Source organism: Podarcis tiliguerta (genome assembly GCF_965153285.1).
Source record: "Podarcis tiliguerta genome assembly, chromosome: 17".
In the NCBI taxonomy this organism is placed as follows: Eukaryota; Metazoa; Chordata; class Lepidosauria; order Squamata; family Lacertidae; genus Podarcis; species Podarcis tiliguerta.
The window spans coordinates 8469939-8492486 of record NC_139550.1 but is presented as its reverse complement, the minus strand read 5'-3'; the positions used below and the strand labels follow the sequence as shown (position 1 = coordinate 8492486).

The window sequence follows — 22548 nt, the reverse complement described above, 5'->3', positions numbered from 1 at the left end:
ACGCACTGTTGACTCAAGAGACTCTCACGCACAGGAGCCCCTCAGACTTGGAAAACTGCAAGTGGAAATTTCTCTCATCATGACCAGCTTGTAAAATAAGGATTGGTGTTGAGGTGATGAGATTTAGGCTGGTTTGGGGATTCTTAGAAATGCCCAACCTCAGCGCATGCTAAAACTGACCCTGTGCCATAAATCACTAATTATTCCGGCAGCCTGTTCCTCCACAATATGGAAGGCACTTTCCCCGCCAAAGATTCAACTTGTTCGCTTTCTGTTAAAATAATACTCACACAGACTGTTCTTGAAATCTTCTTTGCAGGCAGAGCTGGGAGAAAGCTCCGTTTAATATGGATCTAAGCAGGGCTTTTTCAGCCGGAACCTCTCAGGTGGACGCCATTGCCGTTCTAAGAGAATGAGGGAGGCATTCGTGGTGAGTTCTGGCACCTCTCTTTCTAGAAAAATAGCACTGGAGCTAAGCAAACGTATTTAAGATTGTGCTGCACAAATGTTAAGGCTGCATCTCCTTCACACCAATGGGATCTTCCGTCCCATGTAAATAACAGTGGTGGGACCATGGTGAGGATAGACAGTTAAAGTACTCTTCCCTCCATACCTGTCCTCAAACAAATTCCCCCCCCCCCTTCGGCTTTTTAATTTTTTTAATAACAATGCCTAATTAGTGTCATCTCTATATTTGCCTCTGGAGCTTTCCCTTGAGAGTGGTTGATGGGCACCTCATTCACCAACTTCAAGTGAGACAGCCAATGTAAACCTGAGAAGTCACACTGAGCTTAATATGGCTTACTTCGGATTAAATGTGCATAATTTTGCATCCCAAGACTGAGTCAGGAAGTCTGTCCTTCATTACTATCCTGGATGAACATATGCAATCCAGGCTGATTTCAACCATCATACTGTCTTAGGGTTGTTGTAAGATACATTGAGAAAATATGTCCAAATCACCTAGAACATTCTAAAGAAGTAGATAAAATGCTGAGTGATATAAATAATTTTGACCAACTTTTCCTGAAGCCAAGAGTTTTTAGATGCCATTGAGTCAGCTTCCTAAATCCTAGAGGAGGGCAAGGCAAACAAAAATGCTGAGGGAAGGAGGGAAAGAAACAGTGTGGGAAGCAACACAGCAGACTGAGGAAATGAAAGTTGGGATTTAGATATGATTGCCAGATGTCTCAAGGCCTAGACTCGAGGACAGACTTCTGGTGTGAGACTTGGAAGTAGTTGTATGTTTTTAGAAATTAATTCTCATTTGATTTCCAGATCAGGATCTCATGGTCATACTTATATGCTATATATTATACTTGCCTTTCTTTACTATATTTTTAAAGCCTATCCTAAATAATAATAATAATAATAATAATAATAATAATAATAATAATGTATTATTTATACCCCACCCATCTGGCTGGGTTTCCCCAGCCACTCTGGGCGGCTTCCAACAGAATATTAAAATACAATAATCTATTAAACATTAAAAGCTTCCCTAAACAGGGTTGCCTTCTGATGTCTTCTAAAAGTCTGGTAGTTGTTTTTCTCTTTGACATCTGATGGGAGGGCATTCCACAGGGCGGGTGCCACCACTGAGAAGGCCCTCTGCCTGGTTCCCCGTAACCTCACTTTTCGCAGTGAGGGAACCACCAGAAGGCCCTCAGCACTGGACCTCAGTGTCCAGGCAGAACGATGGGGGTGGAAACGCTCCTTCAGGTATACTGGACCGAGGGCTTTTAGGGCTTTAAAGGTCAGCACCAACACTTTGAATTGTGCTCGGAAACGTACTGGGAGCCAGTGTAGGTCTTTCAAGACCGGTATTATGTGGTCTCAGTGGCTGCTCCCAGTCACCAGTATAACATCCTTGGGAAGTTTCACTAAAAAGGTCCAGACCAAAGAGTCAGGATTAAGAGGGAAAAGAAAATTTAGAAAGAATTAGTAGAGAAATGAGAGGACTACACAGTCAGGAGCTGTGTTGAGTTGAGAAATCATATACCTATTTGAACTAACCAGGCATGTTTTTGGCTGTGGGCCAAAGTATATCAAGGATTCTTGAGAATCCTTGAGAAATGCTAAAAGGAAGCTCAGAGAAATTTGGCATGTGTGAGGGAGTTACATTTAAATGAGTATGGTTTGTTTTCATCCACTGAAGTATGGGTCTGTTGAACTTGTTGCCCAATCATTTATGTGAGCTGGAGATCCCATTTTTTAGAACAAAAGTGCTGTCTGATGAGATGCTAAATTGTGACCCCCACCTGAAGTTGACACCCTCAGGCACTTTTCTCCCACCCTGCAAATTAAAGGTATGCAGATTGCAGGCTGTTGTTTTGCAGCGAGGAATAGTTTCTGTAATGGGAAGAGGCAGGTGGGGGCATAGTTGCTGGGTTCTTCAGCTGGATATAATTTGACCACTTCATTAGGCTGTGAGTACATATTTATGCAGGTACTGAATGGTTCGTGCATAGCTAGCTTTCCTTGACAGTGCAAAAGCTTGGGTGTTTTTATTAAAGTAACAGGGTACCTTCAAAAAGTGTGTTATGTGGCCTGGGGAGGGGTTCTGCTTTTGAAAAATAAAGTAAAAAATTCCACCAGGCACTCCCACGCCAAGCCCTTAGGCTTATCTATAATAGCTCTTTGGATCCCAGACTGTTTCCTATAGTTTGAGATGTAGGTTTTCAATTTACTTGAATGGCCACAAAAACATGCAACCTAGTCTGTATATCTTTTGCATTTTTAAAATATCCAAACCTTTTAGGCAGTAGAAATATAAACTGCTTCATTGTAATAAACCTCTAAGTGGTTTACAATAAATATTTTAAAAAATGGCAAAGAAAGCAAAAAGCAAGTAATTAAAAACAATTTAAAGTTGGTTAACATTAGACTAAAAATAAATTAAAACACATCAACATTATGTGTCTGAATGGACTTGCTAAGCAAGTGTTTTAAGCAGGTGCCAGTGCCGAAAAGAGTACAGCAAAAGCACCTGCTGGATGTCAATAGTCAGGGGGTTTCAAAGTTTAGGTGCTGCTACACTAAGAGACCAATTTCTTAAAAGTGTTGAACAAGTATGTGGCACCTGTAACAGTGCTAGTTCTGAAGATTGAATCAGTTAAGTGGATACATATGGAGTAAGGCAATCTTACAAGCACACTTTCATCTCCTGATATTCCCCTCAATCATCTCCCAGAGAATCACAATATTTGAGCAATACTAATACTCTGTTACACTTCTATACCTCCAGTTCATATCTTCAACCCTGAATACTATTTTTGAGTGTCAAATGTCATCTTAATATGAGTTAGTAAGATTAATAATAATATTTATTACGATGCCCCAAATCCATTTCTAAGAATCCTCCCAAATGCTTCTTCCTAAGCCTCTCTTCCATGTATCTTGGTATGAAATGGGGATGAGGAAAGCTGTAGTTACGGTATTTAAATTTTATTTTATGTGATCCAGCTCATATCAAATATTACAAAGGCAGCTGGGTAAAGAGGAGCGAGAAATAATATTAATGGTTAATGATAGTTATGGGAATGGGAATGAGAATTATGGGCTTCTATATTCATTAGCTTCTCATTCCAGTAGTCTGTTGAGATGTTACGAGAAAGATAAGGTGTCCAGAATAATCTATTATAATATGTGTGATTATAGATAAATTAGCATTACAAATTATGCACAGCACAGTATTATCATAAAATTTTATGGTGCACACACATAGCAGACACCCACTCCACAGAAAAACAATCCTTCACCCTTCAAAATTCAGGTAATATTCCCTGAGAAAAAATACACGTAGAACAATCCCAAAAACCTTCTTGGCTCTCCTAATGACTCTATTTCCTCTGCAAAAGAAGAACCTTTCCCAATAGTTGTTTCACTTACAAATCTTTCAAATCCTGCCTTAAGGGCATATTTTCTGTATGAAAAGGGTATGCCTGCGACTTGGATTCAAGACTATCATCTCAAAAGAATGGCCAGGCTGCCCAGGTATTGCAATCAGTAAAAACATAACCAGACATTGGGGAGAGAAGCCACACTTCTGTGATATATGTATGATGCTCTTAGGGTGGTATTTGGCTAAGGGGTTGGGCAATGACTAAAGTCTTTAAAGGTTCCTGCACACTTTGTTCTAGAAGGGACATGGGTGGCGCTGTGGGTTAAACCACAGAGCCTAGGACTTGCCGATCAGAAGGTCGGCAGTTCAAATCCCCGCGACGGGGTGAGCTCCCATTGCTCGGTCCCTGCTCCTGCCAACCTAGCAGTTCGAAAGCACGTCAAAGTGCAAGTAGATAAATAGGTACCACTCTGGCGGGAAGGTAAATGGCGTTTCCATGCGCTGCTCTGGTTCGCCAGAAGTGGTTTAGTCATGCTGGCCACATGACCTGGAAGCTGTACGCTGGCTCCCTTGGCCAATAAAGCGAGATGAGCGCCGCAACCCCAGAGTCAGTCACGACTGAACCTAATGGTCAGGGATCCCTTTACCTTTACCTTTACACTTTGTTCTGGGTCTCTCACCTCATTGCAAGAAGGCGGGGGAAGTGAAGACTGTTGCAACAGAAAAGCAAAATCTGCCTCTCTTTCACTGGATCCTGTCTCCATCCATTCTTCTCTGACTGATCATAGACTTAGGGGACTCAGAGTCCCTTGGGAAGTTAGGCAGCAAAAGCCAACCCCCAATTTTTCTACAACAGTACTGTATACTGCTTGTGCAAAATGCAACATTTTACATGTTTCTAGAAGGTATTTTGGTGGAAAGACATTCAGAGACAGCATACAAACAGCATAATTCCTGGTAGGGAACACAAAAGACATTGTACACAATCCTGCACAAGTTAACTGTGACTAAGGCCTAAGACAAATATAATGTTCTCCAACGTATCTCTTACCTGTGTTTAGAAGATTGGGAACGACCTGCAGGCTTTCACAATGTTTTATCCCTTCCTTTTTTTGGAGGTCGTCACGGCACAGCAAAAACTGTGATAATTTGGGCACTTGTATGGGGTAACTGGCCAGGGACAGGAGAAGGTGTCTATGCCATTCTATAGGCAAATGAGACACGGTTTACCCACCCACCAACCACAGCTCTATGTAAATAAATAAATATGCTTACTTTTGCTGAGGGAACCAACTCAGACTGTTAGGCCTTATTCTGTGTGTCAGTGGCTATAGGGTGCCATGAGGATTTTTCAGTGGAGAAGGCACAAGTGTTCCGAGACCCAACACAAAACACCCAGAGTTCAGGCCCCCTGGGCCAGTCCCATATCACATTCCTCCCTGCCTTCTCCCATCCACAAGTGTTCTCCTGAATATACCCTCAGCCTGGTGTTCCTCTGGGTTTCCACCCCCCACCCCCGCAAAGGTCTGAAATCAGATGTAAACCTAGAGAATTGGCCAGGGGGGGTTATTTCCAGGACATAATCAACAGGCATAGGAAGGTTTAAGATCCTTTTCCACCATAGCCAGTGCGGTAAACTTAAAATACCTTGGCAAACACAGCTTTGGAAAATAAAGCATGTAGTCATGTTACAACTTTTTAGCACAACTTTTTTGGAATACTTTCAAATTCCAAAAAAGTTTCGCTAAAAACTTGTAACATGACTTGGGAATGCAAAATATATTTTGATTAAATTATTTGGTTAAATTAGTATAATTTTGTTTTGCTTGGTAAGTAAAATGTGTGTAAAATTGCATAGGAGTAATTAAAAAATTTGCCAAATGCTTGCAGTTATATATTAATATTATTTTTATGTATTATTTAGCATTATCTGACATTTTTAGAAAGTAAAATTTAAATTCTTTGGTTTTCCGAGAGCAGTTTACATGCTTCCTCATCAAATGCATAATTACTAAGCGAAATGCTGCCATTCACAAAAAAATAAAATTTCTCACACCCAAAAACATATTTCACTGAAGAAATTTGCAAAAATTAAGTTTCACCTCCTAAAATGACACACCCTGCTCTGACGTGCTAATCAGCAGAAAAACTGTTCTATCTTGATTCAAACAGTGGTTATATCCTCCTTTGAAAAACTCATAAATAGATCTGTGCTGGGAAATTATGCTTAAGAGTTTTCCAATAGACAGACAGGTCAAAATTTACATAACAGAAGAATTACTTGGCAACATTTGATCATTTCAAAACATGGGAGAATGTCCAGTGTTGTTTCTTTGTCCCAGCAGCTTCCTCCTGAAATCATTTTGCACTGAACAGCAACTAATCTAATTAACAACAAAGAGTCTTGTGGCACCTTAAAAGACAAACAAATTATTATGACATAAGTTCAAGTTCCATTCTTCAGATGCATGAAGCATTATCAGTTTGCAGGGTTATTCATTCACATCTATGCATGGTGAGCAGCTGTAAGCCGTGAACTCAGAGGGAGATGAAATGCAACAAGTGCAAGCAGTGGCAATTCATTCGGGGCTTGGAATATATGTAAAACAAGCATAGTGTCCTTTCACAAACGATAACACAAATGATGTTAGAAACTCAGCAATGCTGAGTTAACTTCCGTAGTGGGACAGGAAACCATTGCCTGTATTCAGACTCAAATGCACAGAATAAAACTTATGACTATCCAGCATTTTCCCTTTGAGATTCCTTTGTTTTAGGACCAGTAGCAGATCGGCAACAGAATATCCTGGTAGAGAGAAATGGTCTCAGACTGTTTTCAAAATAGTGCCATCTGAAAGTACAATAGTAGGTGAATACTTCAACCAAGTAGGACACTGGTAAGGTAAGTTTGGAAGGCTCTAAAGAAATACGTCTTCCAACTGGCTTATTTGTAAATCATTACTGATATTTCATGGCCTAAATTGTGGTTTATTACTGTGAGAAGTGTTTTTCTTGGCCTGTTGAGTATTGCCTGTTCTCTCAAGGGGAAGGGGGCTTTCTAGTTCTTGTATTGCTGACACACTGACATTTCTATTATAAAGGTGGAAAAGATAAAGGTAAAGAACTCCTGGATAGTTAAGTCCAGCCAAACTTGACTATGGGGTGCGGCACTCATCTCCGCTTTCAGGCCAAGGGAGCCAGCATTTGCCTGCAGACAGCTTTCACAGGTCATGTGGCCAGCATGATTAAACTGCTTCTGGCGCACGGAGCACCGTGATGAGTGCCAGAGTGCATGGAAATGCCGTTTACCTTCCTACTGCAGCACCCACTGTACTCTCTCAAAATTAAACATGTGCCCACTGGTCCACTCCCTGCTTTGCAGCCTTGGTTCTTTCCTATCTTACTTTGCACATTTCCCAACTCTGAAATCCTTTCAAGGCAAGCCAAGCAGAATCAGCCAGCCAGCCAGTCGACAGATCCTATCCTGCCTTTCCACCCTGTAGATCTGCAAGGTGGCTTACAAGCAGCTTTGCATACATTTGTTTTGCACATGTAGATCTTCCGCCTTAGTGCAAGCCAACAGAATTCCTCACTTGGCATGTGATGTCTGCTGCGGAGGGCCAGTACCCTCAGGCGCTGCCTGTAGGAAGATAAACAGCTAGTCCTCCCCCAAAGCACCTGCCAATCTGGGAGTAGATAATAAAGTTAAGGTCAGGGCCTCCTCGCAAGCAGAAACTTGAAGCAACTGTAATTGCTATTCCAGATGTGTCAGTATTATCAGTTTCTGCAAAGGGAAAGGCGTTAAGATAATGGCTGTTTTATTTTCAATCCTCTTCCTAACAATCCCAAACATTGCATTTGTATTTTTCACCACCACTGAGTTGAGGCTCTCATTGTGCTAACCCCAAGACAAGCACATAGCCCTGCTGCTAGATCAAATGAAAGGTGGCCTGCCAGAAGCTTCTGGAAACCTCACATGGCAACAGCCCTTACCCCAGGCTTCCTCAACCATCCAGATGTTTTTTTGGCCTACAACTCCCATGAACCCTAGCTAGCAGGACCAGTGGTCAGGGATGCTGGGAATTGTAGTCTCAAAACATCTGGAGGGCTGAGGTTGAGGAAGCCTGCCTTACCCCATATTTGCTCCCCAGGTCTCGGAGTGACCAGGAAACGACACGCATATGAAAGCAGCAAAACGTATAGTTGCCCCACTTCAGCCTTCAGAAAGGGACAGGAAGGGCACTGCTCCTACCTATGTTTTCCCCTCAAAAGGGATGACAGGTTTTCCTCCTGCCAAAGAAAACAGGAAGGAAGAAAACCATGCACACCACCTTGAGAACCTTGGTAGGAAAGTGGAACGTAACTGTCAGAAATAAATGATAATAAATAATCTCCCTACCCTAGAATGTGACAGAATGCTGTGACTTATTTACATAGATTATATAGAATAGGGTAGACTTAGGGGTGCGTTGGAATTTGCATGATTTCATACCTGGCAATTTGGAAGTGTTTGCTGTTTTTCAAAATCTGGTTAATTGAATCCTGGTTTGACTGGTTTGGCTTCACTTTAAGTGGAGTAAGTAAGGAATGACTCAGAAAAGATTAGCATTTCAAAGCCCTGCTGGGGGAAAAGAAAGAAAATTATTTGTGGTAATGTTTAAATTTTACAAGGTGTGTGTGATATCTTCAGTGGCAATAGGGAAACAGGTGCTGGAGCTGCTAGAATGTTATAGCAGTGGTTAGTTTTGGTCTTGGAGCAGGCAGATCCAGATTCCGCTCGCCTTTCAGGTATGGATGATACTAGATGGCCTTGGGCCAATCATGGTCTCTTAGCCTAAACTGTGTTGCAAGGTTGTTGTGAAGCTAAAATAGAGGGGGAGGGGAGAGCCATGTGTCTTGACCCCAGTTCCTTGGTAGGATGTATAATAATTTCATCTTAAGCCTATTAGAGTGCTAGGACTTATACAGTGTATGTTGATTCTGATATTAAGTGTCTCACTGTATGGAACTTGTCACCTCATGTGAGAGACTCGATGAGTTTTGATAATCAGGTGCACAGATTATTATTTGCTTCTGGCATTTTACGAATTTAAAATTTGCACACTTCACGTTTAAACTCCCAAGCTACTCCTTGCATACTGACATCAAATATTAGAAATGTATGTTGCAAATTTATTATTTTGTTTAAAAAAATTGTCAAAGAGCTTCATATATGTTACTAGTGAGGAGTGCCCAATGCTGCCTGGGTATTTTTTTGAAACAAAAAATGTGATTTTTAAATGAATAGTGCAATTTGAGAATTTGGACCCATCAAGCCCAATATTGGGTAAAATCAATCCAAAGTCATGTTTTGGTATGCCGTATTGATTGAAAATTGTACCTGGCATCCAAACATGGATAAAGACCACTACTCCCATCTGGGGAACCCTTATGCCAAGTTTGACCTCTCAAGAGATCATCTCCAAACTTGTTCCTGAGGTGGAAGTGGTGGGACAGAAAACATCCACTTTCAAAAATATAGATTTCAGTATTCCTTACTGCTCTTGAAGCTTGTCTAATACCATTATCCTCATACTGTGGATAAGGGGCAGCTGCTGGGAGAAAATTGGCTCTCCCAAGGCCACCTAGTAGGTGAGTTCATGGCAAGAAGAGGATTTGAACCAGGGACAATAGCACATGAAAGCAACCCTTAGGCTATTGCCTCAGGAAGGCAGGAGATCCTGTCAGGCAAGTTTGCAGCTGAGCTGTACTTGCTTGAAGGAAGCAACCGATTTGCATCAGTGTGGGTGCTATATGGATGGCAATTACCATTTCGATGATTCATGCGAAGACAGGCTCCATTGAATTGAGCAGGCAAAACCAATATTGGGTCCAGTGGTCAATAAGAGTTTCTGCATGTGCTGTACAGAGAAGTGAGGAACAGATAGGGCTCATCAACCTAGGAAAGTAGCCCATCTAGGAGAAGGAAAACTTGTATTCCAAGCGTTCACTGACTTGTGGAATGTCTTCAGAAGAAAAGGCTAAGGAGTAAACCCTACACAAATCCAGCATGGAGTCCCTAAGATGGTTGGATGGTGCCTTGTATGTCTCCTTCTGGTAACTCCTGCAGCCGAGCTGGTGCTCTGCTTTCCTCTGGCCCACATCAGTGAGGTATTGTGGCTTGGGCAGCCCAGCACCTCTATACACACTGCCCCAGAGAGGTCACTTTATGCTGCTAACACAGCAGTTTGGCTTCACCCCTGGAGGCACACACTGTCATTTCTTGGGACTTTGATTGTGCAACAGGCAGGGCTGGTTGGCAATACACTGGTGCCCTAGGCACAGAATCAGCAAAGTATCCCATATATGAAATAACACAAGACCCAATTCACAAGAAAGTTCTCTTGCACAATCCCTATTTAAATAAATAGCTCAAATTGGGGACAATTCCGCAGACTTTAGATGTGTGGGTGACTCCAGGAAGGGAACAAGAAACTTCCCCCCAATGAACTTCCTTCCATTCAAGTATCTTAGGATCTAAACCATTGAATGTTTCAGCTAGACTGGTTTACCAGAATAGTGCTTAAAGGTAGACCAGACCAAGGAAGAAGTGGAGAAAGAAGGCAGTCCTTGCATTCTCTTCCTCTTTTCTATATGTTAGAAATAATGCTAGTGAGCTCTCATCACTCTTAGTGCTATTTATTCAATTTATATCACCCCTTCCAAAGGAGCTCAAATGCTAACTGTAGAACTATGCAGCTATTTTGCTATTAAGGTAAATCATAGCCACTGCAAAGAGAAACTTGAATGGCCTCATCATGGTAAATACGAATATATCTGTGAAGTTGCCTTTCATGGAGACAGACCAGAACTATACAAGGTAATTCAAGCATGGTCTCATAGAATTGTGTTTGGCTGGCATCCGTCTGTCTCATGAGATAATGGAAGAGTGCACCTTCTGGGGAGAAGTCAAACTGTTGGAGAGTTACAGCGCCTGCTGTAGAGACCGATAGGGGAAAGACATGATTTCCTGCAGCTGAGACATTAGAATAATGGTAGTTTTCAATCCCTTTCCTAATGAACCCTAGCATGGAATTCACCTTTTGCATATCTGCCACACCCTGGGTCAATATCTTAACGGAGGTATCTGCTAAAACCCCAAGGTCTCATTCCATGTCAGTAACCACCAGTCTGGACCCCATGGGTATGTGAAGATACACAGGACAGAAGCAAAAGGAGAGCCTGTGAGGGCCGGGCTTCCTACATAAAGCTCCACATGTTCCCCACATGTTCAAAATTCTGTAGTGAAAAAAGAATTTACTCAGTTTTAGCCTTGCACATATTTACATTAGTTCTGCATTTTATTTCAACATTTGCTGTTAAACATACAGCAAAAAGAGAGCATGGAAACTGCTGAATAAAAGGCAACAATACAGACGCAGAGTTCCAAACCCATTCTCTTTACTGTTAAATCTGTTAGATGTCTGATCAATGGAAAAAATGCAGAGTGGACTAGATCATCAGTAATGCAAAACCCAACCATGGCTCAGTTCTGGGTAATACAGCAACAGCAGGACCAGGGAAGAAGCAAATCAGTTGCATTTTTTGCTGTGCACCTGCATGTTTGTTCATTCACACTAAGCCAACCTTTGACTTAACATTATGTGCAAACCAAGCCAGTTCCACTATCTCCATTCAATACATTATTCTTTTCCATATAGGAAAGCAGTTTATAAACAACCATCCAGAAGATCACAACTATCAAATCTATAAAGTAGTGTTTTTTAAAGAATGGCTGTCAATTTAATGCAGGACACTGGAATTTTCAATTAAATTAATCCAGTTCTTATGATTTCATATACCTATTCCATTAGCCATTGTCTCTAGTGTTAAAGGAGTTATTAAATGAAGAAATCAGTTACTTTGACACAGTCTTAAATCCAAAGTATGAAGATTTTTACAATGCAAACATTTTGGGTTTTTCTCCCCCTCACAGGAAAGGAGGGAGAACCAAGACAACAGTCACAACTGTACTCTCAGTAAGAGTAAAAGGTTTTGCACAAGGAACTAGTAACATATACCGGTAATTATATTCAGCAGAATGAAGGGCATGAAGGAAGATATCAATGGACACATGTACAAAGTCTATTATGGCACCCAAATTCTACCATATGAAAAGATAGCCCTCTGATACACCAAGGGAGATAACTTACAGGGAAGTTGTATTCTGCACAAGGACCTGATTTTTTTAAACTAGTTTTTATTAAAGATTTTTTTTTTTGTTACAAAACAGAAAAACAGGGAAAGGTACACCTATTGTCTTCACTTTGCATTCATAAGTCTTTTTCACAGTTCGTTTGCCTTTAGTGAAATACATTTTTGTCATAGACATCTTGCGGTTGAGGGGAAAAGGGAGTGGGGGAGAGATTGTTCTTTCGTTCTGTTGTCTAGTCCTAGTGTAGGGCTTTGTGTCAGCATCACGTGGGTAGGACAAGGACCTGATGTTGATGAAATCCCCATTATGGTGCTCATCTAGGTGAATTGGCTGAATATGTCATTTGATGATATATTACTGTGTACAACTAATGTGATTCTTGCATTGCAGGGGGTTGGGCTAGATGACCCTTGGGACCCCTTCCAACTCTACAGTTCTATGATTCTATGTACTAGTGGCCTATGACCAGAACTGGTTAGGGTCAAGGTCTACAATTATATGTATACCTGGAAACAAGCTCCACTGAACTCAATGGGTTGTAGCCAATTGAATCCACTGATTTCAGTGGGTCTACTCAAACTATGACTAAGTTGAATGCAAACCAAATAAGACTGACTTACTTTTAAAACCCCATGCATGTCTATTCTTGTGTTTTCACCCCAAAACCAAATAAAAACAAGTTAAAGCAATTTTTTCAAAGATGTAGATATGCCATTTCCTAGTTATTATCCCCATTGTTATTTCCATGTTATTATCACCAGAAAGCAAACTGGAATTCTCAAACTTTCACTTCCGTTTTTTACTTATCAGGCATAAAGGTAACTATCCACAAAGGTTTATGGGGAAATGGGTATTTTTTGCACCATTTTGGAACAAGTTTAATGAGAAGATTCACCTTCATGCTGCTTTCAACCTGCTGTAATAGTATTTCTTCATGCTCTTTATTTTTGTTTTTTTTTTAAAATGTTGCCCATTGTAAATTATGGTTTACTCAGAAATATACCATTGTTTTCAATGGGACTTAATGGTTTCAGACAGAATTTGTGTCCGCTTCTTGTTTTTCTATTCTAAGCAATTATCCAAAACAACTCCCGAAATCTAAAACTATATATTAAAGTTCAAACTCGAATACACATATGTGTAACTGAATCCAAAGATGAACTTTTACAAAGCCAAGCCTAAAACAGGTTTCAAAATCGTTGGAAAGAATTTTAAAGAATTGCTGGAAAGTTGTTTTTATTCACACACTCAAGCAGATCAGGAACTTTATCTCCTTTTTGTGCCTCCAAAACCTAAGAGAGAAAGAGAAAGATGATCAGTCAATGGGTAATTCTTTTGAGAACAGATTGAAGAAACAATTTCATATTATATACATAAATTCTATTAATGTTTACTTGTTTTTAAATTATCCCCCCCATCCCTTGTTTTCAACTGTTCTTACTTTATCTGTAAGTGTCCTTAAGTCACTGTCAGAGAAAAAGGCAAGGAAGAAATAAATATATAACAACCACCAATAAACAATTAAACATTGCTACAAATGTGTTGTGTGGGTGTATCCTCTCTCATCTATTACAATGTTTAATAGAACTCCATTTGAGTAAATATTGTACACGTAAGACAAGACCTTTTGAAAATAGGTTGAAAGCAGTTCTACTCGCATATTTTAATATACAAATTTTCTATATGCCAGATGCGAGGCAGTAATATGGGAGAGAATTAAATTATGTGTGCCTTCTCCTACATTATGTTGTACAGTCCATACAGGTTTATCAGCTTGGTGAAAACTAAGCCTAAATCCTATGAAAAGTGAGGCAGATGAGTTGTCACTTATCTACCCCCAAAGATTTAAACAGGAATTACATTACAGAATGGGAATGTGTGAAAGAATATATGACAAAACATCGTTCCAAAACAAATTTATTGATATGCAATGACTAAATTTTGTAAAGCTAAAATATTGACAGACGGCTTATGGGGGAAATAGAAGCAATATACACAACACAATACAAAAAGAAACAAAAACAAAAGAAGCTGTAAAGTGGTGGAGGGAAGTCACGGATAGGAATAAGGAAAATATATAAACATAGAGATTTACACATATAGTATTGAAAACAATAATTTGGAATGCTAAAATGTGTAACTGAATGTAATAATGCAAATAAAATAAAAATATCATGAAAAAACAAAATTAAACAGGAATTAAATGCAATCAATTTCTCTGGACTGCAGTGAAGTGATTAAAGTTACCGCCCCTGAGGTTCACCAGGAAAATAAAGATAACATGGCTTATAACTTACCTGAGGTGGACTTTGTCCCTGAATAAGACGTTGAAGAGCTGTTTGAAGCACCAAATGTAGGAGGTGGAGCAGTTGGACCAGCCCACGTATTATGGTAAGGTGAATATCGGTTATACGTAGATGACCTGTGGTGGGGAGAAATCGATTAAACTATTTTAGTGACAAATGTCATTTCCCCACCACATGCAATAGCAGTAGTAATACAAATGTTTAAAGAAACAGATAAGCTAGTATAGAAGTGGGGAGGTAAAATATTTTCCCCCTATAGATTTTATTAAAGTTTGAAAGAAAATTAAAAAGATATTGGATGTTTGATACGAACCTTTGTATCAAAAAAGCAAAAACAAAACTAATCTAAATAAAAACAATCCAAAATTAAGAAAAGAAAAAAGAACTGCTGATTCTTTGTCTGTTAGCTATATATAGAAAATTATTCCAAACATTCACTCTAAGGTAACACCCTACAATTACACTTTTTATAAACCAATATTTTCTTCAATCCTTAAACCCAGATATCACATGTTCATGTTCTTTTTCAGGCAAAAAGGCTATAAGGAGTCTGGGTTTTTTAAAGTGGAAGGTCATATAATGTGAAACTCCTCACCAGCAACAAAGGCACTGTGAACCCAGAAACCACCCCTTTCTTTTAAAAAGGTCACTATAGGAAAAACACATTTATATATGCAAGGGGATATTCAGTAATTTTGGAAAGAGCCATAGCACAGTGGCAGATTCTATATCCAGCATCCTGAGGTAGGGCTGGGAGAGAACCCTGCCTCAAACCCTAGAGATATGCTACCTGTCAGTGTTGAGAATACAGAGGTAGGTCTGACATATAAAGCAGCTTTCTAGTTCCTAACAGCAACACATTACAAGTAAACTTTCCTCTGGTTCCATTAAAATAATACACTTCAATTTAACAAAGAACAAGATTGCCAAGGATGGTACTGAGCAATTTATTGTTAATTTTCAAACACGGGAAGTTGATGAACACCCCTAAATCCACCAATGTAACTCTTAATAAAAACTGTCCAAAGAAACAAACTTAGCTTCAGCTTAGAGGAACCTTTGCCTGCTCAGGGTTAATCTTGCCAGAAGACAGTAACTCCCAGGAGTAGCTTTGGGATTTTATCTAGTCTCTTAACATGTTAATCAAGGCAGAACCACCACAATAGGTTGCAGAGATATAAACAACAGCATCAAATACTCAAAAGTCTTTTAGATTCAGTGCAAAACCAAGGTCACACAGCCAGTGTAAATAATAGTATTACTGTACCTAAGAACCTAAGAAATAAAGTGTCTGTACAAAAGCAGACTAGAAGGCCGTGCTCAGTGAGTTCTTGGCAAATACTAAAAATAACTAAACATTGCAGGAAAATGCCAAAACAAATTGTTGCAAACTCACTTAAATAAGAATCTTAAACCTTTTTTCTTTTTTTTAACTTAACATGGTTACTGAGTTGTCATCAACTTCCTTTTTCCTCTGATTTACATGAGCTGGGATCTTGGCTGTGTTTTGCACTGATAACTGAGCACTGATAAGCTGTTACTTAAATTTCATTCCTTTTGAAGCAGCAGTTAATCAACTATACTACAAAACAATTATGTGGGGAAAAGCACAAAGGGAAATGGAGAGAAAAGGGAGGCTTGATAAGCAAAAGGAGCCAAAGAAACCAGAGGCTGGGAAGGAATAACCTGGAATGTAAGATGAGCTAAGAGGAGCTGGAGATCAAATAAGTAATTAACAGTATTATACCTGGATCTGGTAATGGAAAGTAGCTAGTTCATAACAAACGAAACTGGAGAAACATTACTGTACATTAGTTGTATATTGGAATAGGCAGGCCACAGGAATGCAAGACAAATATTAGAAGCTTATGTTAGAAAGAAGAAAGACCAGCTTAAATACGATTTATAGTAACTTGACCTTTGAATTATTTTATATTTATTTTCAAATGTACACCTTTCATTTTTGTTTTTTAGAACTCCCAAAACAAAAGATAATATGCAACAAGCAAAACACAATTTAAGAATTTTTAGTTTTTGAAATATTCTGTTATTTTAAAGCAAAGACCACCATTTAACACCTCAGTTCTCTTGAAGTGGCTGCTTTACTATAAACAGGGTAGCAGGAATTTCTTCACTGAATGATGCAATGTTATGCAACTGCAAAGCAAGGAGCCTAATTAAAAGAGCACTGTATCAAGGATAGCCGATTTCTGTATTCTCTGGTGGCCAATCTAGTTTCCAGACTGTGGCCCTGAAGAATATTTTGCACACAACTTAACTCCTTCATGGCTACTATAATAAAGTCTCCAAGTAACTACAGGCTGGATCACTATGTACAGAGATGCAGCACTTCAAGTACAAGACAAATATTTCTCAGAACTTTAAAGCATTTTTTCCTTTTGAAACTGTAGCATGCTTAATAAAATATTGCAAATATTACAAATCATATCACATCAAATGCTGGAAATGCAATATAAATACTGCAGATTTTATGCATCTCTGGAAAATAAATATTCCAAATGGAATGAGAACAGATTATGGAAGTTTTTGGCCTTACGTTAGGGATTAATTTTACTATAGATGTTAGGGCGCGTGATTGATTTTGAATATACTGATTGCAGCTATGACTGTTTTACCTATACATCAGAAAATTCCAGTTATTTCCCTAATTAAAGAATGGTTAATCAAAACTTTAAAAATTGAATAGATAAATTATTGGATGTTGCATGTAGAAGACAATCTCTCACATTGGTTTCTTGTCCTTGGGAACGCCATTCCTTTCACCTCCCACACATATTATGTAAATGTATCACCCACCAGGCCCAGAAAGTATTGTTGCCAAGAGAAAACAAGGTAGATATAGAGCTTACCTTTGGTTGCCTGCCAGATATCCCAGTAGCCCTCCAGCACCTAACCCAGTCCAAAATCCTGGGCCTGAGTTTGAATTTGAACCAGAATATGAGCCACCAGCATCACCTTAATCCAAATAAAATTATATAGATTTAGATTAAACAATCTTTGAAACAGAAGCAGTGCTGTTATGTTGAAGAAAAGTTACCAGAGGGCTATTTGCTTTGGAATGTCACTCAAGATCAAGGCATGCTCTCAAATGATTTCAGACGTTGAATCAAGGCCTGCTTAAAAACTCTGAAGGAATGAAGGGGAACTACACTAACAGTTCACACATGCACACTCATAAATACGGTTACGTAATGCTTCCAGATTCACAATGGGTAATATGAAGGCAATTCATTTTATGTTAATTCATACATGCAAATCATCATGATGCTACAGTTAACAAGAGACTCCAAATTATATTTTAAAAAAGCATCACTGCTACATCAGCCAACAGTGGGTCCCCATTGCTAGAAACTGAAGAGTCTTTTAAAATTTCTAACAGCCTGATCTCAAATATGTTTATTTAAAACTAGATCCAGAGATGCCACTGGGGGTTACTTCCTAATAAGCTGCTTTTAATGTTTGATGTTTTGGGGCAACCCAGCCAGGTGGATAGGGTATTACTACTACTGTAGTACAATGGGACCTGCAATATTAGCAGAACAGGTACTACCAAGAAGCTTTCCAGTTTGTTTGATGCCTTCTTTTTATTGATAGGATCTGCTAATAAAACCTTGTGTTTATTATTTCCAAGATGCAATGTAGTCATTCTTGGACCTTCTGAGGTTAATCTACTCCATTTCATTGACTTGAGATTTGAAAGACAGTACAGTGACAACATAATATACCTTCATCACTACCAGCATTACATCTTGCCACAATAGTTATAAATATAGAGGTAGTAACTAAGAAAAAAGATTATCTACAGAAAGCAAGCCACACCTACAAGCAATGAAGCATCCATGCTGATCTCCTTCTACATTGCAGATTGGTAGAAGATGAGAGCACAGACCACATGAGTGGCATGCTCTATTTCATATCCTCTTACCGTCTCATGGGATTACTGTTTCCCACCCTTTTGCTTTAGAATAAAATGTCAAATCAAGAGTAGAAGGAACTGTCATAAGAATGAAGTTCTACAGAATATAATAATGTCTTTTACAGACCTGAGTGAGGACTGAGAACAAGAAATGAACAAAATTCTACAATGCAGTACTACTTACTGTCCAGCTTTGGACAAGATCTCTCAATGCCTGTGTTCCTATTGTCATATACAAGAGAGAACTTTACCTGTGAAGTGGGATTTAAATCCTGGAGGAGGTGTGAAGTCTGATTTAAATCCTGGTGGAGGGGCACTTTGATTATCCTGCCCATAGGTTCCTGGATAACCATCACCGTGAGAGAAACCATGTTGTGGCCGGTTATCACAGAGGAATAGCTTGTAGACGCCGTAAACAAGGCCCACAAATAGTATTAAGAGGATCACTCCAGCACCTGAGCCTAATGAATCATGAGATGTTGTGGAATAGTAACTCCCACCAAAGGAATTCGCTTTCTGCTGTCCTTCCTTGGTTAATTCTAATGTGTACTCCAAGCCACATGATCCTTTTAATATGTAAGGGTCATCTGGGTAATCGTAGCCTTCACAGCTTACTTCAATTTTTCCAAAGCGATATGAAATATCCATGTGTGCTTTACACTCCCACTGAAAAAGGAAACATCATTTGTTATTTTTGCTTCCTTTTAAGTAGAATAAAATAAACTACAGATACCAAATTGTGTCTGTCCACAAGTGGACTAGATATCAGTGGACATCCCCTCCCTGCCCTTTAAATGTATGCTAGATGACCTTATTGAGATCTTACTGAGCATACAGGGAGAGAAGGAGAAGTCCTGTCATATGAGAGGACTTCTGCTCACATGACCATGGATCTCACCAATAATGCTATTTAAAAACAGTGTAACATACACAGCATTTCTGTTTCCTGCAGATTGGGAGCAAGTTCTCAAAAGGAATTTCACAAGAAAGTAACACTAAATAATTAATAAATTTGGACCACATTCCTTGTAATAAGACTTTAAACATGTATTCCCTGAGTTCTGTAGCAGTCAACGCCAACTGTTTGACTGCACATATATAGTACTTTTTGTTTATCCCTAGGGATTTTTAAATTTAATAGGATGCATATATCCTCAAAAGATTAAAACAGCATGTCATTATTATTATTTTTAATGTTTAAAGTTTTAAACAAAAGTTGGCAAAGGGAGTGTCAGAGTGAAGTAGCATGGCTCTCAAACGTTCTGTGTCAGCTTCTTGCCTGTCTGAGATAAAAAAAGTAAGCCAGAAATGAATATGCCCTTTAGAAGTCACATCCCTTTGGTAAGGAACTACAGTACGTCTCTATTTCCTAATGGCTTGGCACAATGCATTGTCCAATTACAAAAAAAGAAAACAAAAACAGTACTTGACTTTATTATATGCAGTAACTACTGTATTTTTGGCCTAATGAGTTCAATCTTCCAGGATTAAAAATATAATTACTTTAAAGAATGCAATGCAATAAAGAATTATCCTTATGGAGTTTACTCATAAAACATTCAGATCAGAATCGTCAGTCTACTTGTTGTTGAAGACCACAAAATATTCTACTAATTCATTCTTGTGACTGAGGAAGCAGGTTGGTCAACAATCTTGTTCAGGGAATTTTTATTACAATTCAGCTTTTCTAAAAGCTGGTATTTTCAGAGTCCCATTAATGAGGGAAACAGGTCTTTACCCACTTAACAGGATTCACAAAGTGGCTTGGGGAAGACTGCCAAAAAGAAGTACTCTTTAATAGCACCGGAACACTATTGGGTCTCCAAATTTCTCTTGAAAGTAATATGGACCCACTTTGTAGAGGAGCTAGCTTCTCTCAATCTGTTTTTTACCTCCTACATCTGGCTGCAAATGGAAGCATCAATGGCTCATCCTCCCTAAGTCCTGGCCATTTTCCTTTGTATGCCTTATCAAGGGAACATATAGCATTTTCTCACCCCAACACCAGGATTAATTAATTTATACAGATTCCCAAGTGACTATACCTGTACATCGTAGCCATCCCAGCCTTTGTTGTAACACTGGACGACCTCTGGTGTGTAAGCTGCACATCCAGCTGAGCCGCCAGTACAATGCAACTGGGGAACTGGAGATGTCCGTCGATAATTTGTAAACCTGCCTGGGTAGAGTGTCAGGGCTTGGATTTCTCGCAACAAAATTTTATCTGGAAGAATGTGTGAGTACAAAAATAGATTGAGAAACACTAGGCAAAAATAGGAATGCAGACTTTTCTGTTTTTTTAAAAAAATCGAGGATAATCACTAAAAGCCAACAGATAACTTCTCAGTAGAATAATTCCTGTTACCATTTTCCCAATATTTCGCAGCTGCCTATGACAATCCCAAATACTGAGTTAACAAATAATATTACAAAGCTCTCTAGTGTCTGAAAACTAAGCACAGAAAAAAGGATTTTCTTTTCTTATGCTCTACATATATGCTGATGCATAATTACTGGAGGACAGGAAAGCACTGCCTTGTTGGATCAGGCCAATACCCCATATCTGCCTTTCTCAAACTTGGGTCCCCAACTGTTGTCGGACTACCAACACCCATCATCCTGGACCACTTGTCCTGGTAACTAGGGGTGATGGGAGTTGTAGTCCAACAACATCTGGGGAACCAAGTTTGAGAAAGGCTGTTCCATATTGTCAAGTATTTTGTTTCCAATATCTTTCAGCCAGGTGCTTCTGAAATCTCAGTAAGCAAGATACTGTATGTCTCTTATTTTCTATTTGCCCAGCATAATAATAATCAAATATATATAGTGTTTGGACATGGAGGTCCCATTTAATTTACAATCCTATCTACAATTACATGCGAATAAAGCCCACCGAACTGCAGCACATTGGATCTGAATTCCAAAGTCCTTGAAATTCACAGCATTGGGCTGTTACATTGAGGTTCAATTAGCCCACTACCTTATTCATAAGATTCCTTTGAAGGCTACAGCTTCCCCCTGGCCTGACTAGTGATTAGTATGCGGAGAGATACTGCTGCTGAATAGGAAGGTTTCCATGTTGTCACCATGATTACTGAGAATATGAAAAGACACTTGTTGGATCACACCAAATATTCACTTAGTGACCAGTCAGATGATTCTGGAACTCTTACAAAAAGACAACTGCTCTCCTGTTTATTTCTCTCTCCCACCCACACCCCAAAAACCCCAGTCATATTCAGAGACAAACTGCCTTGGAGCCTGCATCTTTCATTTATTAATTCATTAATTCATAGAATCACAGTACTGTTGAGTTGAAGGGGTTCTGTGGGCCATTTATTATTACTACTACTACTACTAAATTTGTATACTGCCCCATACCTACAGGACCCAAATATTTCACAAGATAAAACTGCAATATAAAAAACATAAAATACATAATAAAAATAAAACGCAAACAACCCAATAACCCCCTAATTCAACACATTTTAAAAGGGCATCTGGTCCCAGCCCTCTGCAATCCAATGCATTTGTCAACAAAAGCAACACAGCCCATGCCTCAGGCTTACAACCACACCCACCGCCAGTCACAGGAGGGAAAAGGGGATGTAGAGGCAAGTGGGAAACGACCAAGCTCAGGCATCAAATTCAAATTACAAATGCCCGCTTGGGCGGAAAGGGCTGTCACCTTTGGACGCCCCGACATGCCAAGAAGAGACACCTTCGGCGTGGCCGGTCCCACGTCTGCCTGCCAAACCAGGAAGCTCCCAAGCAAGCAGGGCTCCGAGAGAGCCGCCCTCCCGCACCGAAGGCGTTTCTGAGGTAAACTGCTCCTGAACCTGGAGGCCCAATTTCCCTGTCAAGACTGACGACAGTAGCCTCTGACAGGATACTGTGGCCCTTCCCCCTTCCCCACCCGCCCGCCGCTCCGGCCTGGCCTTACCCTGCTGGGCCCAGCCCCACGCCGGCTCGCTCCCCGTCAGCACCACCAACAGCGGCAGGAGCAGCGGCAGCCTCAGCGGCGCCACCATCGCGGCGCGTCCGCCGACGAGTCTTCTCTCTCAGCGGTTGTGGCGTCGGCGCTCTCCGCGTCTCTGATTGGTTCCCTCGCCGGCTCGCGGCTGCTGCCTTCTTCAAGGATCGAACCTTCTCGACGGCGCAACGGTGTTTTAACCGCCTCGCAGTCGGAGGGGGGGGGCGGGATTTTGTCGCCCGCCTTTCGCGACTGGAGGGTCATCCGACAAGGCGATGGGATGATTGGCCATTC

The 22548-nt window shown here is 40.0% G+C and overlaps 1 protein-coding gene across 2 annotated transcripts; it reads right to left on the bottom strand.

Annotated features, from left to right (window-relative positions):
- Positions 1-12063: 12063 nt before the first annotated feature.
- SARAF (store-operated calcium entry associated regulatory factor) lies at positions 12064-22518 on the bottom strand. Of its 2 annotated transcripts, none has more exons than XM_083420563.1 (6): positions 22225-22518; positions 20327-20505; positions 18533-18947; positions 17215-17320; positions 14336-14460; positions 12064-13330 (listed from the first exon to the last, which is right to left on the bottom strand). In XM_083420563.1, the coding sequence occupies exons 1-6, from the start codon at positions 22310-22312 to the stop codon at positions 13305-13307; spliced, it is 939 nt and encodes a 312-aa protein (XP_083276689.1). In that variant the 5' UTR covers positions 22313-22518; the 3' UTR covers positions 12064-13304. The 2 variants fall into 2 exon arrangements, with proteins under 2 accessions (XP_083276689.1, XP_083276690.1); XM_083420564.1 differs by having other exon boundaries at positions 13258-13330; positions 17215-17322; positions 18565-18947; positions 22225-22467.
- Positions 22519-22548: the final 30 nt, after the last annotated feature.

What these genes read in the sequence shown, in the direction of transcription:
- SARAF (XM_083420563.1), bottom strand. Translation starts at nt 22,312, where the DNA reads ATGGTGGCGCCGCTGAGGCTGCCGCTGCTCCTGCCGCTGTTGGTGGTG. An exon ending in GTGGGGCTGGGCCCAGCAGG is followed by an intron (nt 20,506 to 22,224) that starts GTAAGGCCAGGC and finishes ACATTCTTCCAG; the next exon opens with ATAAAATTTTGTTGCGAGAA. An exon ending in GGGATGGCTACGATGTACAG is followed by an intron (nt 18,948 to 20,326) that starts GTATAGTCACTT and finishes TTCCTTTTTCAG; the next exon opens with TGGGAGTGTAAAGCACACAT.